This window comes from Hemitrygon akajei, chromosome 2 (genome assembly GCF_048418815.1).
Source record: "Hemitrygon akajei chromosome 2, sHemAka1.3, whole genome shotgun sequence".
In the NCBI taxonomy this organism is placed as follows: domain Eukaryota; kingdom Metazoa; phylum Chordata; class Chondrichthyes; order Myliobatiformes; family Dasyatidae; genus Hemitrygon; species Hemitrygon akajei.
In genome coordinates this window covers 144,076,824-144,092,443 of record NC_133125.1, presented here as the reverse complement: position 1 = coordinate 144,092,443, position 15,620 = coordinate 144,076,824, and the positions used below count along the sequence as shown (strand labels likewise).

The 15,620-nt window shown below is 48.9% G+C and overlaps 1 protein-coding gene across 1 annotated transcript in view; it reads right to left on the bottom strand.

The window, feature by feature from the left end:
• gas6 (growth arrest-specific 6) overlaps positions 1–15,620 on the bottom strand; it is a 33,971-nt gene that overhangs the window by 7,365 nt on the left and 10,986 nt on the right. The window contains exons 6-12 of the mRNA XM_073028986.1: positions 15,202–15,324; positions 11,144–11,269; positions 8,825–8,946; positions 6,274–6,392; positions 3,824–4,016; positions 2,532–2,693; positions 6–171 (exon numbers count right to left, since the gene is read on the bottom strand). Of these exons, the coding sequence (XP_072885087.1) occupies positions 6–171; positions 2,532–2,693; positions 3,824–4,016; positions 6,274–6,392; positions 8,825–8,946; positions 11,144–11,269; positions 15,202–15,324 (1,011 nt within the window). The remainder of the gene's footprint in view (positions 1–5; positions 172–2,531; positions 2,694–3,823; positions 4,017–6,273; positions 6,393–8,824; positions 8,947–11,143; positions 11,270–15,201; positions 15,325–15,620) is intronic.

Genomic DNA, 15,620 nt, shown 5'->3' with positions numbered 1-15,620 from the left:
CCTACCGTAATTCAGGAGGAACGAGGCCAGGCCATGCCCGGGGAAGTAGGAACCCTTCTCGAGCTGAAAGAAGCACTGCATGCTTTCCTCGTGTTCGATGATCTCCCTTATCATTTCCTCGCTGTCCATCCAGTTCCAACCTCGCAGGCAGGCGTCCAATCTCGGGTTGATCTGGAGGACGGTAAATCAGAACCAAGTCAGTCGATGATAACTACATCCCTGCCGAATAAGCCCCTAGCTTGGTACAGGAGAGCCAAGAACCCAGAAGGTGCAACTACGTGGGACTCGGGAAAGCCTGTCACAACTCAGCGAAATCCACCGTCCCCCCCCACCACCAACAGAACACGTGACTCCTCTCTCCCCACCCCCAACCCCGACAGCTTACATGGTCTCCAGATACATTAATGCCCCATATACCACAGGCCCATCCCTCCCCACCGCTGGTAAATCAAGCACCACATCAAGAAGGCAACAGCTTTTACCAAAGATCCCCACCATCTGGCCTATGCTATCCTTTCACAGCTCCTGCCCCATCAGTCAAGGGGTACAGAATCAGAATCAGGTTTATTATCTCCGGCATGTGACGTGAAATTTGTTAACTTAGCACAGAGAAAAAATAGTAATAAATAAAATAAATAATAATAAACAAGTAAATCAATTACATATATTGAATAGATTAAAAAATGTGCAAAAACAGAAATACTGTATATTAAAAAGGCGAGGTACTGTCCATAGATTCAACGTCCATTTAGGAATCAGATGGCAGAGGGGAAGAAACTGTTCCTGAATCGCTGAGTGTGTGCCTTCAGGCTTCTGTATCTCCTACCTGATGGTAACAGTGAGAAAAGGACATGCCCTGGGTACTGGAGGTCCTTAATAATGGACGCTGCCTTTCTGAGACACCGCTTCCTGAAGATGTTCTGGGTACATTGTAGGCTAGTACCCAAGATGGAGCTGACTATATTTACAAGTGTATTTGTTGACATGCCAAATCGCTTCAAACTCCTAATAGTATAGCCGCTGTCTTGCCTTCTTTATGACTACATCAGTGTGTTGGGACCAGGTTAGATCCTCAGAGATCTTGACACCCAGGAACTTGAAACTGCTATGAGGATTGGTACGTGTTCCTTCGTCTTACCCTTCCTGGTCTACAATCAGCTTTTTCGTCATACTGACATTGAGTACCAGGTTGTTGCTGTGGCAGTATTCCACTAGTTGGCATATCTCACTCCTGTATGCCCTCTCGTCACCACCTGAGATTCTACCAACAATGGTTGTATCGTCAGCAGATTTGTAGATGGTATTTGCACTATGCCTAGCCACACAGTCATGGGTATAGAGAGAGTAGAGTAGTAGGCTAAGCACACACCCGAGGTGCACCAGTGCTGATCGTCAGCGAAGATGATATGCTATCACCAATCCACACAGACTGTGATCTTCCAGTTAGGAAGTTGAGGATCCAATTACTATAAGTCCCACATCAGCAGATTCAGGAACAGTTACATCCCTTCAATCATTCAGTTCTTGAACCAACCAGCACAACCCTAATCACTACCCCAGATCAGCATGAATGGACCGTGAAGCTATGAACACTAGCTCATTATTTCTTTTCTTTTTGCACCATTTATTAATGCAAATTATAGTAATTTTGTATTTTCTCTGTACTACACTTTGCACTAAATGGACTTCTCTTGTTATAACTGAGTTTTTATGTAATTTTATATAATTTGTGTTTAAGTCTTTCTGATGAATGCTGAACCTAGGACGTGATGTTTCTGTGACACTACCTTTCCATTCATCTCTGCGTACGTGGACCTGTGCGTAAGGCAGTGCTCAGTTTGGTCCCCTTATCTAAGCATTGGATAGGATCCTGAGGAGGTTCACAGGAGTGATCCCGGGAGTGAAAGGGCTAATGTATGAAGAGTGTTTGATGTCCCTGTACTCACTGGAGTTTAGAAAAAGGAGGAAGGCCTATCAAATATTGAATGGCCTAGATAGTGTGGATGTGGAGAGGATGTTTCCTATAGTGGGTAAGTCTAGGACTGGAGGACACATCCTCAGAGCAGAGATGCTGAGGAATTTATTTAGCCAGAGCCTGTTGAATCTGGAATTTATTATCACAGACAGCTGTGGAAGCCCGCAAGAAAATGAATCTTAGGGTTGTATATGGTGACGTATATGATCTTTGATAGTAAATTAATTTTGAGGTTTTGGGGTATATTTAAAGCAGAGGTTGATAGGTTCTTGATTATTAAGGGGATAAAAGGTTACGGGGAGGAGGCAGGAGAATGGGGTTGAGAGGGATGATAAATCAGCCTTGATGGGATAGTAGAGCAGACTCGATGGGCTGAAAGGCCTGATTCTGCTCCTATGTCTTGTGGTACACCGGACTGATTTTGAGCGTGATGCTGGTAAGTCTCCACATGGTGCCTCCCCCGGGGCGGGCGTAGCTCCCGTGGGTGATGTGACTTGCACACAGTCTGCAAATGACACAAGCTGTGCTGCTGATCACACCGAGCTGCGCCTGCTACCTGTTTAACAAGTTGCCCTTCATCAAAGAGGCCTCCGACGGTGATGTCTATCTGGAACTCTCCCAGGATCTTCTGGAACAGGCTCTCTGAGAAGATAATGTTCATCACCGCTTCTCGAGCGACTTTCACAATTAAACTGCTTGCTGATTCTTCTACGGAAATCTGGAACAGAAAATATTCCTCGTTTCAGAAAGTGCAAAGCAGCACGTAGGCCCCTCGAGGGGGAGGGGGAGCAACAACCACAAGTACAACTCCCCCCCCATGACCATCGGCAGTAGTTTGATACAATCTATAAATGCAGCAACCCAATAATTAAAAAAACATTTAAAAAATGTCTACCGCAGGCTCGATAGCCCAGCTGGTCCAGGCTGACCAAGATACATATCCAAACTGTGGCCTCTGGTTCAAATACTTCTAAACCAGGGGATCCCAACCTTTATTATGCTATGGACCCCAACCATTAACCGAGGCATCTGTGGAGCCCAGGGTGGGAACCAGTTTTAATCCACAAAACACTCTATAGGTTCTGTAACGTGGTAACTGCTGGATCTTTCACACACAAGGCTATTCAGCCCACTGACTCTATCCCGACTCCCACAGCCCCATTTCCCCCCACACCTCCCTGTAAGCTGCTCTCCCATATTCCCCTCCCCTACACACCAGGGGCAATTCGCAACAGCCAATTAACCCCAAACCTGCACGTCTTTGGGGTGTGGGAGGGAACTGGGACACCCAGCAGAAACCCACCTGGTGACAAGCTCAATGCAGCCAGCCAGCACCGGAACTGTGAGCAAGCAAACGTAGGAAACACAGCAAGAGCCCAGAACGAGGTTTCTTGTTGCACCGACGTTGGCCTTAGCACACTTCGGAGGAGTTCCTCACTCTTAGCTGAAATGGTGTCTGTGGGCTCATGGGTCTGAAGAAGTGGGGGGGGGGGGGAAGGACATTTCAGCTTGCTCTATGATTATGGATATTCTCTCCTGATCCACTGTCCCATCTTCTCCCCACATCCTCGGTGCTGTCAGCATCCAATGATCCATTGACCTCACTATCCACAAAACCCTTCCTGATGTCACTGGTGCTCCTGTACCCCGGGTTATCACCTTATCTGAAGATCAAGCACCTAAGGCAACCTGTCACTCCCCCCACAGTTCTCCACTGGCAGAATCAGCTTGAGCTATATGCTCACGTCTTGGATCTGAACCACATGCCCGACTCACTGGGCAGAGTGCGGCCCACTGACTGAACACCGGGGTTTGGCTGCAGCCTTAGAAAGGGGTAAGTAAACTTACTGTGTGCCATCGGCCGTCGTTCAGAAAGGGGCCTCCGGAGGTGACCCCTGAAGCTTCAGTGGTACTATAATACTGGACCTGAAGCTTCCCGTTGTGCAGAGCCAGCATGATCCACATGTTACTCTGCCGTTGACCCGCCTGGAATATTGTGCCCTCCATGTCGAACGAGCGGAAGTCGAATTCCATCAGGAACCTGCCCATTAAAAAACACAGTTCAGGAGGCTGGCAGGGCCTGATGCGGGCATCACCTCCCACTGGGCGTAACGTGGGCACCGCCTGCCGCTGGACGTAACGCGGGCGCCGCCTCCAGACGGACGTAACGCGGGCTTCACCTCCTTCAGTTTTAGTCACCTTATCTCTCCATTCCAATTATTCCACCCCTACCCACCAATGGCCACACCTCCTTCCTTGCATTGCCCCATCCTCTCGGCCAATCACAAAGAGCCTTCACTGCCTAATTATAACTAATATAGTTGGAGCTAGTCCCCATTCCGAATAATTTTCATTTTGATAGCACTTTTAACATCGTAAATAGTGCCCAGAATCTCCTCAGAACTATAACCGGTCAGAAACTGATGCCATGGACCTTAGCAGGCCAACAAGTTTAGCCAAAGTGGAGGATTACAGGAGTCAAGAGGGGCAGAGTTTGTGAACGGAATTCCAGGGGCCAGGAAGCCAGTGAAGCCAAAAGGAAAGATACTGAAGCCAAGCGGGGCAAACTACAGATTGGAAATGTATAGGGAACTTGGGAGCTGGAGGAGCTACAATGATAGGGAGGGGAGGGACCACAATGGAATTTGAAAACACTTCAATATTTTTTACATCAATTTACTTTCCATTCTAGGATGGTCAGCTAGCCCACACCACAAGTTAGGATACAAGCTTTGGATGAACTGAGCTGATAACTCCTCAAAGACATCGCCTGGGTTTGAGAGTACAAGCTTGAGTTGTTACTTCTTGAGTGTCATGAGGCTGAGGGGAGACCTGAGAAAGTTATGAGAGGCAGGGGAAGAGTAGAGGGAACAGGATGGAGATAAGAGGGGGGATGTTTTTTTATATATATGCAGAAAGTGGTGGGTGCTCAGAATGCACTGCCAGAGAAACTGGTGCAGATACAATCCAGGCATTTAGACAGACACAGGAATATGCAGGGACTGAGGGAACCAGACGACGTGGAGGCAGATAGATTTAGTTTAATCTGATATGGTGGTTTACACTGATAAGTTGGGGCATTGGGCCTGTACCTCTGCAGTACCGATCAAGACTAAAATTGACCTTATTTGTTTGGTGAAAGTATCAAGAGACATGGAGATAAGATTAAGATTTAGAGCCTACCGATGTAGGGCAGGCTCAAGGGGCCGAAAGTCCTCCAGCTTCTGTGTACAGCTTTTGGTTGAACAAGCGTTTTGAGCAGACTAATGACTTGGAAAGGGGGAAGTGTTAAAAGCTGCTGCCAAATCCTCTGGACCCCAGCCAAGTGGATTTGGGCCCAGGGCAGCAATCTCATGTAGCTGCAGATGTGAGTAGTGCCAGGCACTCCGGTTGGACCTCATTAGTGTGCTCTGGCGTCGGGTCCCGTCAGCGGAGCCAGAAGTCCATGTTCCCACTCCTCGTGCCAACAGGCCTCACTCGGGGGGCGGCCGGGGAGACGGATCTAGTTACCATGCCTAAAGGCTCCTTCAACAAGCTCGTCTCCAGGAATTGAGCAACTTGTTGACAATTTTTGAGAAAAATTAAGTTCAAAGGTTGCACAACCCAGCTTGAGAAACTGCAACGACGGACACTCTACTTCAGTGAAGGGAGTTTCAGGGTGACTCTCCCTGAGGAAGGGGGGGGGTGACGTGACTTCCCAATCATGGGATGTGCCTTCACAACACCAACAGCCTTTGGCAATGTAGTCAGCTTCCCAGGGGTGTTGCTCAGTATTTACACCAGCTCCTCTCGGAGAGGCAAGGAAAAGACCGTTCAGACAGGCTGTTTTTAAGGAACTTCTCAGAGGACAAAAAACAAAGGAGGCAGGGAATTTTAAGGAAGGAATTCCACAACATGTCCAGAGGCAGCTGAAGTCATAGCCCTGGTAATGAAGCAATTTAGATCAGATTAGATATGGTGGAATACAGAAATCCAAGGGATTATAGACTTGACTCCCAATGCTGTTCAGTTCTTTGTGTTTACAGCGGGATGTAAAGATCCCCCTAACGAGCCTGTAATATTTAATAACATCACAGCTGATGTGTATCCAACTCTAATCTCCCCACAGTGCTGTCATAACCTTTAAATTCCCCATCCATCCCGAAGTGCATCAACCTCCAACCCCCGACCTCGGGAGGGGGCTGAGAGTTCCAGATTCCCACTACAGTGCGTGTGTGTGTGGGGGGGAGAGCCTCCCTGAACAGGGTCAGCTCAGGGGTTGGATGGTGTGCCCTCCCCTCTGCTGAGCACAGACTCACCTTGTCTGCCGTTCCCTCTTGAAGATAAAGCCCAACGCAGGGATCCCTTGGAAGAACCTCCCCAGATACAGGGACCCCTCATTCTTCACAGTGTTCAGCGACACACAAGGCAAAATGTTCTGGAATCAGAGACAACATGAAAGCTTGCTTCAAATGGAAAGCCTCACAAAGTTCACAATGCAGCGCACAGGGCAGACAGAGGTGTAGTCGTGGGGCAGACCCTGATCCAGTGACAAAGATTCACTCCCAGCAGTGTGGATTTACACCGAGAAGGGAAGGAGGCAATTGGCGAGGAATAGATGTAGAATCCAACTTTACAGAGGGAACTGGAAAGACACGAGGGGCAATAACTTGGGGGAAAGAGCAGGGACCGAATTGGGAGGGCTAGCATGGATTTGGAAGGGCTGAATGGCCTTCTACTGCCCCACAACAGATCTACAATGTTATGCACCAGATACTGATGATTTAAATTCGTTAGGTTAAATAAATTGGGAATAGAAAGTTAGTCAGTGACAGTGACTGTAAACATATGGATTATTCTAAAAAGTTATCTGTCTCACTGGCATCGGCTGTGGAGGGGAATCTGCCAGGTTTGGCTGTCTGGACTATGTGTGACTTCAGACCACAGCAATCTGACTGCCCTCCAAAAGGGCCAAATAAGCAATTAGGGATGAGTAATCAATGCTACATTAGACTTAACAACAGCTTCTATCGCAATCTTGAAGAAGGATCTCGGCCTGAAACGTCGACTGTTTATTCATTTCCAGAGATGCTGCCTGGCCTGCTGAGTTCCTCCAGCATTTTGTGTGTGTTGCTTTGGATTTCCAGCATCTGCAGACTTTTGTGTGTTTATGATCTGCTGTTCTCAGATTCTTAATGGACTTATAAGATGGACTCTCGGCCCCACAATCTCTCTCATTATGACCTTGCACTTAATTGTTTACCTGCTCTGCGCTCGTCTGGTATCTTTTACACTTTATTCTGCATCATTCTTGCTCAATGCGCTGTGTAATGAGCTGATCTGTTTGTATGAACAGACTTTTCACTGTTTCTTGGTACATGTGACAATAATAAACCGATTCCGACAACAGTCACATTCCATGCAGGGAAAAAAACTTTAAAAAAGTGGAATCGGGTGTCATTGGAGAAACCGTGTGAGAATGTGGCAATTGCTAGTGCAGGTACCTCCAGCAGCTGAATCGGTAATCTTAGTGTACAAACTCAGGTTTGTCTCCTTCTACAGGAACACCTCTGACAAAGAGGGGGTCAATGGTCTCACACTCGTCCAGCTCCCTTATGGCCTTTGACCTCACCGACACATGCATGCCCAAGCTACACACTGGGAAGTCCATGGGTGTCAGCAGGTGAGTTACACCCACAGGATGGGGGGGGGGGGGGTCCCCCGGTAAAGCCACTGAAGGGAGGGAGGCAACGGCACACGTTCCCTGCAGGCAGCCATTGCTGGCACTTCAGTAGCACAAATACCACTCATGAGCTCGTCCACACGATGTCTGTGCCTTGCTGCACGCAGGCATGGACTGCTTGATTTTCAGAGGGGATTCAGTGCACTTACTGATTATTGAATACAGAACATTACAGCACAGTACAGGCCCTTCGGCCCACGATGCCATCCTGACCTTTTAACCCACTCCAAGATCAGTCTTCAGGGCCAACAACCCCGACTGGTTAAAAAAATGTTACGGAAACAGCAATGAAGAATCCTTTATCGGTATCGATATATATCCTATATCGAGATGGAAACCTTCATTGCTTCCCTAAAAGCTAACAGAGTAACAGAAAGTAACTGAGATCAATCTAACCCCTCTCTCCTGGGCCAGCACTAGAGGGCACAGGTTTAAGGTGTTTGGAAGGAGATACAGAGGAGAGTCAGGGGTAAGTTTTTTTATGCAGAGAGTGGTGAGTGCGTGGAATGGGCTGCCAGTGGCGGTAGCGGAGGTGGAAACGATAGGGTCTTTTAAGAGATTCCTGGATGGATACATGGAGCTTGGAAAAATAGAGGGCTATGGGTAAGCCTAGGTAATTTCTAAGGTAAGGACATGTTCAGCACAGCTTTGTACGCCAAAGGGCCTGTATTGTGCTGTAGGTTTTCTATGTTTCTATATACCCCTCCGTTTTTTTCTATCATCCACTGGCCTATCTAAGAGCTTCTTATTTGCCCCTAATACATCTGCCCCTACCACCACCCGGGCAGTGCATTCCCCCCCCCCCCCCCCCACACACACACACTCACACTCACTCAGTAAAGAATTTACCTCTGACATCCACCCTGTACATTCCTCCTATCACCTTAAAATCAGCCACTTCTACCTTCTGGGAAAAACTCTCTGCCTGTCCACATAATCTATGTCTCTTCTCACCTTGTACACCTCTGTCAAGTCACCTCTCATCCTCCGTCGCTCCAAAGAGAAAAGCCCCTGCTCAGCCTATCCTCATAGGACGAACTCCTGGTAAATCTCCTCTGACTGACACTGCAAATCGTGGACGCCCTGGTCATTTCCCCTCGGACCACCTACGAGACCGGGCGACTTACCACACAGCTCCGCAAGTCTGCAGCCAGCTTTAAATTCGCCTTTCCGTCACAGTAGCAGGAGTACCGGCCTGGCGTGTTCACGCATCCCCCTGAACAGATATTGTCTTCACACTCGTCTATATCTGAGAGCGATTCAGGTGATGAGAGAAAGCTTACATGGTTAAAAGGCACCACAACCTTCAAGGTAAAGGCAGACTTAATTGCTTCATCCATTCACCACCACTGACTTCTCAGACACTGGAGTATGTTGCTTTTGAATGAGGTCACTTGGGAACGGTCGCGTTTGCACAGCAAGATCCCACAGTGACTGAGTAGCAACCTGATTAGGCGAGGGGGAGATATCGGGCAGGAGAGCGAGATTTTTAATGAGGACCTGGAGTTCGATTCACACCCTAATTAAAAGCAAAGTAGTTCTGATGACAGGGTACACCCCCCCCCCCCAGTTCCGGAGGGTGGGGGGGAGCTCAGTTGTGGACGTGGGACAGGAATCCATTCGGAGGTGGGAAATGGTGAGGCCATTCTGATCCTGGCCAGTGTTTTCAGAGACCTTCCCTGCCCAGCTGGAACCCTGGAACCCAGGGTGAAATTTCAGGGGCATAGGTACGGGCAGCAGATCCACGGAGACTCAGACAGTTGCTGGGAAAGAACTGGAACTAGGGTGCAAACCCTCAAGATTCAGCAGAATAAACTAAGGACGGAGATTAGGAGAAACCGCTTTTCCCAGAGAGTGGTGAATCTGTGGAACCCGAGAAACATCAGAGGCTACCTCACTAAATATCTTTAAGACACAGTTGAACAGATTTTTTACACAATAGGGAATTGAGGGTTATAGGTTAAAGGCAAATAGATGGAGCTGATTGCTCAGCCAGATAAGCCTATTCTTTTAAAACTACTCATCTTTTTTCTCCAGTTCTGCTGAAGGGTCTCGGCCCGAAACGTCGACTGTACTCTTTTCCACAGATGCTGCCTGGCCTGCTGAGTTCCTCCAGCATTCTGTGTGTGTTGCTCAGCCTATTCTTGTCTGTCTATTCCTCTTCCCACCTCAGAAAGAAAATTCAAAGACCCCACCTACCCCAAACATTCTCTATTCTGCCCTCCCCTGTTGGGCAAAAGATACAAAAGCCTGAAAGTACATACCACCAGGCTCAAGGACAACTCCTGTCCCGCTGTTGTCAGACTCTAAGATGGACCTCGTGTACAATAAGGTGAATTCTCACTAGGATCTCATTTACCTGCTCTGCTCTCTTTTGGTAGCTTTTACACCTTATTCTGCATCGTTATTGCTTTACCTAGCTTTTGGCCAAATGTGCTATCTAATACTCTGATCAGTATAAACAAGTTCACAGGACTGGTTCTCAGTACACGTGACAATAATAAACCAATACCGTGATCTTAATCAATGGTGGAGGAGGCTCAACGGGACAGATGACCTACTCCTGCTTCTTGTACTTCAGGTCATCATGGGAACAGGCCCTACAGCTCACCCAGTGCACACTAACCATCACCCACCCATCTACCATAACCGCTCCTTTATATACTCCCCACATTCACCCCCCCCACCATCAGCATCCCTGATGCCCCATTCCCACCACTCACCTACATGCTCTGGAACAACTTAGTGGCCAATGAACCCTGCTTTGGGAGATGGGAGGAAACCGGAGCCTCCTCGGGGGGGTGGGAGAGAGATAGAGAGCCAACTCAGAGGTCACAGGGCAAACGTGCAAACTCCACACAGAGAGCAGCAGCGGTCAGGACTGAATTTGAGTCACCAGCACCATGAGACGGCTCCAGCTGTAACCCCACTCCCACCCCACCGGTGATTCACGGGGCACAACCTGCTCTCCCATTTATTCAGCCATCCCTCATATGGTGTAGGGTGGCTTGAGGGCACAGCGGCTTTAAAGTACAGGCGACCCTGGTTCAATTCCCACCACTGCCTGTAAGGAGTGTGTACATTCCCCCCATGACCTCGTGGGTTTCCTCCGGGTGCTCCGGTTTCCTCCCACAGTCCAAAGACGTACCGGTTGATAGGTTAATAGGTGATTGTGAATTGTCCTGTGATTAGGCTCGGGTTAAATTGGGGCTTGCTGGGCGACGAGGCTCGAAGGGCCAGAGGGTCTGTTCCGTGTCGAATCTCAATAGATAAACAAACAAGGATCATCATGCTGGGAAGGTCTCCAAGTGTTTCACTGCCTTAAGGCCCCACGTAATTCTGAGTGCTTGTCTGAATGCCGTTACAGTGAGTTCTACTCGGTAGCTTTAAGGATCTGGGTTGGTGTCAGTTGCTTTACTTGCGTGCTGTGCTTGCAAGGTCGTTACCTAGGCAAGTCTTGAATGAAGAGTTATATTTGTACCCTGGATTACAGTTGCATCTGTAAGAGCCCTGTGTATTCACACAGCGTGCTGATCCGCAGAGCTTGGCATTCACTGCACACTCATTTATGTCTGGAAGCAAGAGGGACATTGATTAGATTCACAGATAATAAACCAACTAATGGAATTAATCACCATCATCAAAATATAGGAAACTACTCCAGGATTATAAGAACTGTGAGGACATCTCATGAGGTTGAGTGAACTAGAGCCAGGAAAGGGGTCGAGGGGTAACTTGATCGATGGTCAGAGGCATTGACCGAGTGGCCAGCAAAAGGGCGGAAATGGGTAATATGACAGGGTGTAACTTTAACAGGTATGATGGAAGGAAAGAAAAGAAAAGCGGGGTTACATGTCAGAGGTAAATGTTCTTCACACAAAGAGTGGTGAGTGTGTGGAACACCCTGCCAGGGGTGGTGGTAGAGGCAAATACATTAGGGGCACTTAAGAAGCTCTTGGATAGGCAATTGGATGATAGAAAAATGGAGAAGGGAAGGTTAGATTGACCTTAGAGTAGGTTAAAAGGTTAGTACAGAACAGTGGGCCGAAGGGCCTGTACTGTGGTGTAGCGTTCTATGTTCTAATCAGCTGAGCCAGGTACAAAGCATAATGATCTGAATTTTACTACTTATGCCAAACCACATCACCCTGCCGGCAGCCCTCACTAATCATGCAGTGCTCAACACACACACAAAAGGGTCTTGGCCCGAGACGTCATTGTTCACTTCCCTCCGCAGACGCTGCCTGACCTGCTGATGAGTTACTCCAGCAGTGTGTGTGTGTGTGTGTGTGTGTGTGTGTGTGTGTGTGTGTGTGTGTGTGTGTGTGTGTGTGTGTGCGTGTGTGTGTGCGCGCGTGCATGTGTTGCTGAGTCGCATACCAGCCTCAATTCAGGGTCCAGGGGTGGTTCATGAGAATGATCCCAGGAATGAAAGGGTTAACGTAGGAAGGCAATTTGATGGCTTTGGGCCTGTACTCGCTGGAGTCCTGAAGAATGACGGGGGAGATCTCATTGCAGCCTACCAAATGCTGAAAGGACTAGATAGAGTGGATGTGGAGAGGATGTCTACTGTAGTGGGGGAGTCTAGGACCAGAGGACACAGATAGAGTGGATGTGGAGAGGATGTCTACTGTAGTGGGGGAGTCTCGGACCAGAGGGCACAGATAGAGTGGATGTGGAGAGGATGTCTACTGTAGTGGGGGAGTCTAGGACCAGAGGACACAGATAGAGTGGATGTGGAGAGGATGTCTACTGTAGTGGGGGTCTCGGACCAGAGAGCACAGATAGAGTGGATGTGGAGAGGATGTCTACTGTAGTGGGGGAGTCTAGGACCAGAGGACACAGATAGAGTGGATGTGGAGAGGATGTCTACTGTAGTGGGGGTCTCGGACCAGAGAGCACAGATAGAGTGGATGTGGAGAGGATGTCTACTGTAGTGGGGGAGTCTCGGACCAGAGGGCACAGATAGAGTGGATGTGGAGAGGATGTCTACTGTAGTGGGGGAGTCTAGGACCAGAGGACACAGATAGAGTGGATGTGGAGAGGATGTCTACTGTAGTGGGGGAGTCTAGGACCAGAGGACACAGATAGAGTGGATGTGGAGAGGATGTCTACTGTAGTGGGGGAGTCTCGGACCAGAGGGCACAGATAGAGTGGATGTGGAGAGGATGTCAACTGTAGTGGGGGAGTCTAGGACCAGAGGACACAGATAGAGTAGATGTGGAGAGGATGTCTACTGTAGTGGGGGTCTCGGACCAGAGAGCACAGATAGAGTGGATGTGGAGAGGATGTCTACTGTAGTGGGGGAGTCTAGGACCAGAGGACACAGATAGAGTGGATGTGGAGAGGATGTCTACTGTAGTGGGGGAGTCTAGGACCAGAGGACACAGATAGAGTGGATGTGGAGAGGATGTCTACTGTAGTGGGGGAGTCTCGGACCAGAGGACACAGATAGAGTGGATGTGGAGAGGATGTCTACTGTAGTGGGGGAGTCTAGGACCAGAGGACACAGATAGAGTGGATGTGGAGAGGATGTCTACTGTAGTGGGGGAGTCTCGGACCAGAGGACACAGATAGAGTGGATGTGGAGAGGATGTCTACTGTAGTGGGGGAGTCTAGGACCAGAGGACACAGATAGAGTGGATGTGGAGAGGATGTCTACTGTAGTGGGGGAGTCTAGGACCAGAGGACACAGATAGAGTGGATGTGGAGAGGATGTCTACTGTAGTGGGGGAGTCTCGGACCAGAGGACACAGATAGAGTGGATGTGGAGAGGATGTCTACTGTAGTGGGGGAGTCTAGGACCAGAGGACACAGATAGAGTGGATGTGGAGAGGATGTCTACTGTAGTGGGGGAGTCTAGGACCAGAGGACACAGATAGAGTGGATGTGGAGAGGATGTCTACTGTAGTGGGGGAGTCTAGGACCAGAGGACACAGATAGAGTGGATGTGGAGAGGATGTCTACTGTAGTGGGGGAGTCTAGGACCAGAGGACACAGATAGAGTGGATGTGGAGAGGATGTCTACTGTAGTGGGGGAGTCTCGGACCAGAGGGCACAGATAGAGTGGATGTGGAGAGGATGTCTACTGTAGTGGGGGAGTCTCGGACCAGAGGGCACAGATAGAGTGGATGTGGAGAGGATGTCTACTTTAGTGGGGGAGTCTAGGACCAGAGGACACAGATAGAGTAGATGTGGAGAGGATGTCTACTGTAGTGGGGGAGTCTAGGACCAGAGAGCACAGATAGAGTGGATGTGGAGAGGATGTCTACTGTAGTGGGGGAGTCTAGGACCAGAGGACACAGATAGAGTGGATGTGGAGAGGATGTCTATTGTAGTGGGGGAGTCTAGGACCAGAGGACACAGATAGAGTGGATGTGGAGAGGATGTCTACTGTAGTGGGGGAGTCTAGGACCAGAGGACACAGATAGAGTGGATGTGAAGAGGATGTCTACTGTAGTGGGGGAGTCTCGGACCAGAGGGCACAGATAGAGTGGATGTGAAGAGGATGTCTACTGTAGTGGGGGAGTCTAGGACCAGAGGACACAGATAGAGTGGATGTGAAGAGGATGTCTACTGTAGTGGGGGAGTCTCGGACCAGAGGGCACAGATAGAGTGGATGTGGAGAGGATGTCTACTGTAGTGGGGGAGTCTAGGACCAGAGGACACAGATAGAGTGGATGTGGAGAGGATGTCTACTGTAGTGGGGGAGTTCTTTAGCTGGGGGTGGTGAATCTGTAGAATTCATTGCCACAGGAGGCTGTGGAGGCTAAGTCCTTGGGTATTTTTAAAATGGAATTTTATAAGTTCTTAATTACTAAGTGTTTCGAAGGTTACAGGGACAGACAGACATACTTTATTGATCCTGAGGGAAACTGGGTTTCGTTACAGTTGCACCGACCAAAAATAGTGTAGAAATATAGCAATATAAAACTAGAAATAATTAAATAATAATAAGTAAATTATGCCAAGTGGAAATAAGTCCAGGACCAGCCTATTGGCTCAGAGTGTCCGACACTCCGAGGGAGGAGTTGTAAAGTTTGATGGCCACAGGCAGGAATGACTCGCTCAGTGTTGCAAGGCAGGAGAATGGGGTTGAGGGGGATAATGAATCAGCGAAGATCGACTGGTGGAGAATAATTCTGCTCATGGTCTTCTCACACCTGATACACATCTTCACTTCAGGTGCACAATCGTCGACCTGAAATATTAACTCTGTTCCTCGCTCCACAGACGCTGCCTGACACAATTTTCTGGTTCTGTCTCAGACTTTCAATACTTGCAGAGATTTTTTTTTTAAAACCTTCTTTTGCCAGAAGAAATACTGAAATTGGTTTCCAGGGACAGGAAGGTTGGTGACGAGAGGACATGGAGTGAAGAGGATGGGCAGAAGAACGAGGGTGGAGAGGAAGGGGAAGGGCAGAAGAATGAGGGTGGAGAGGAAGGGGATGTCTGAAGGGCCCCCCCCCAACCCCCCAGCATACGTGAGCTCCTGCCAACTCACCACTGCACTGGCGTTTGTCCGGGCGCAGTTTGAAGCCGGGCCTGCACGTACACTGGTAACTGCCCTTCACGTTGGAACAGATGTGAGCACAACCACCATTGCCGGACTTACATTCATCAACATCTGGAGAGCAGAGAGGAACAACGGTCAGGACATCGGTCACACCCGTGGTCCTTCCCACAGGAAGCAGGGAGGGAACAGGCTGAGGGGAGAGGGCAGCGGGGTGAGGGTGCAACACTTCAGCTGTGACACAACAGAAATGAGGGGCCAAACGGCCTCTTCCCAAATCATTACCAAATAGCAGATGCACGAAAATTAACCCCAGACTGAGTGACAACCTCTGTCAGTACAACTGCAGAAAATTCACAGCTTGGCAGGTCGTTCTGCCCATCCAACCCATGATATCCAAACACCAGAGC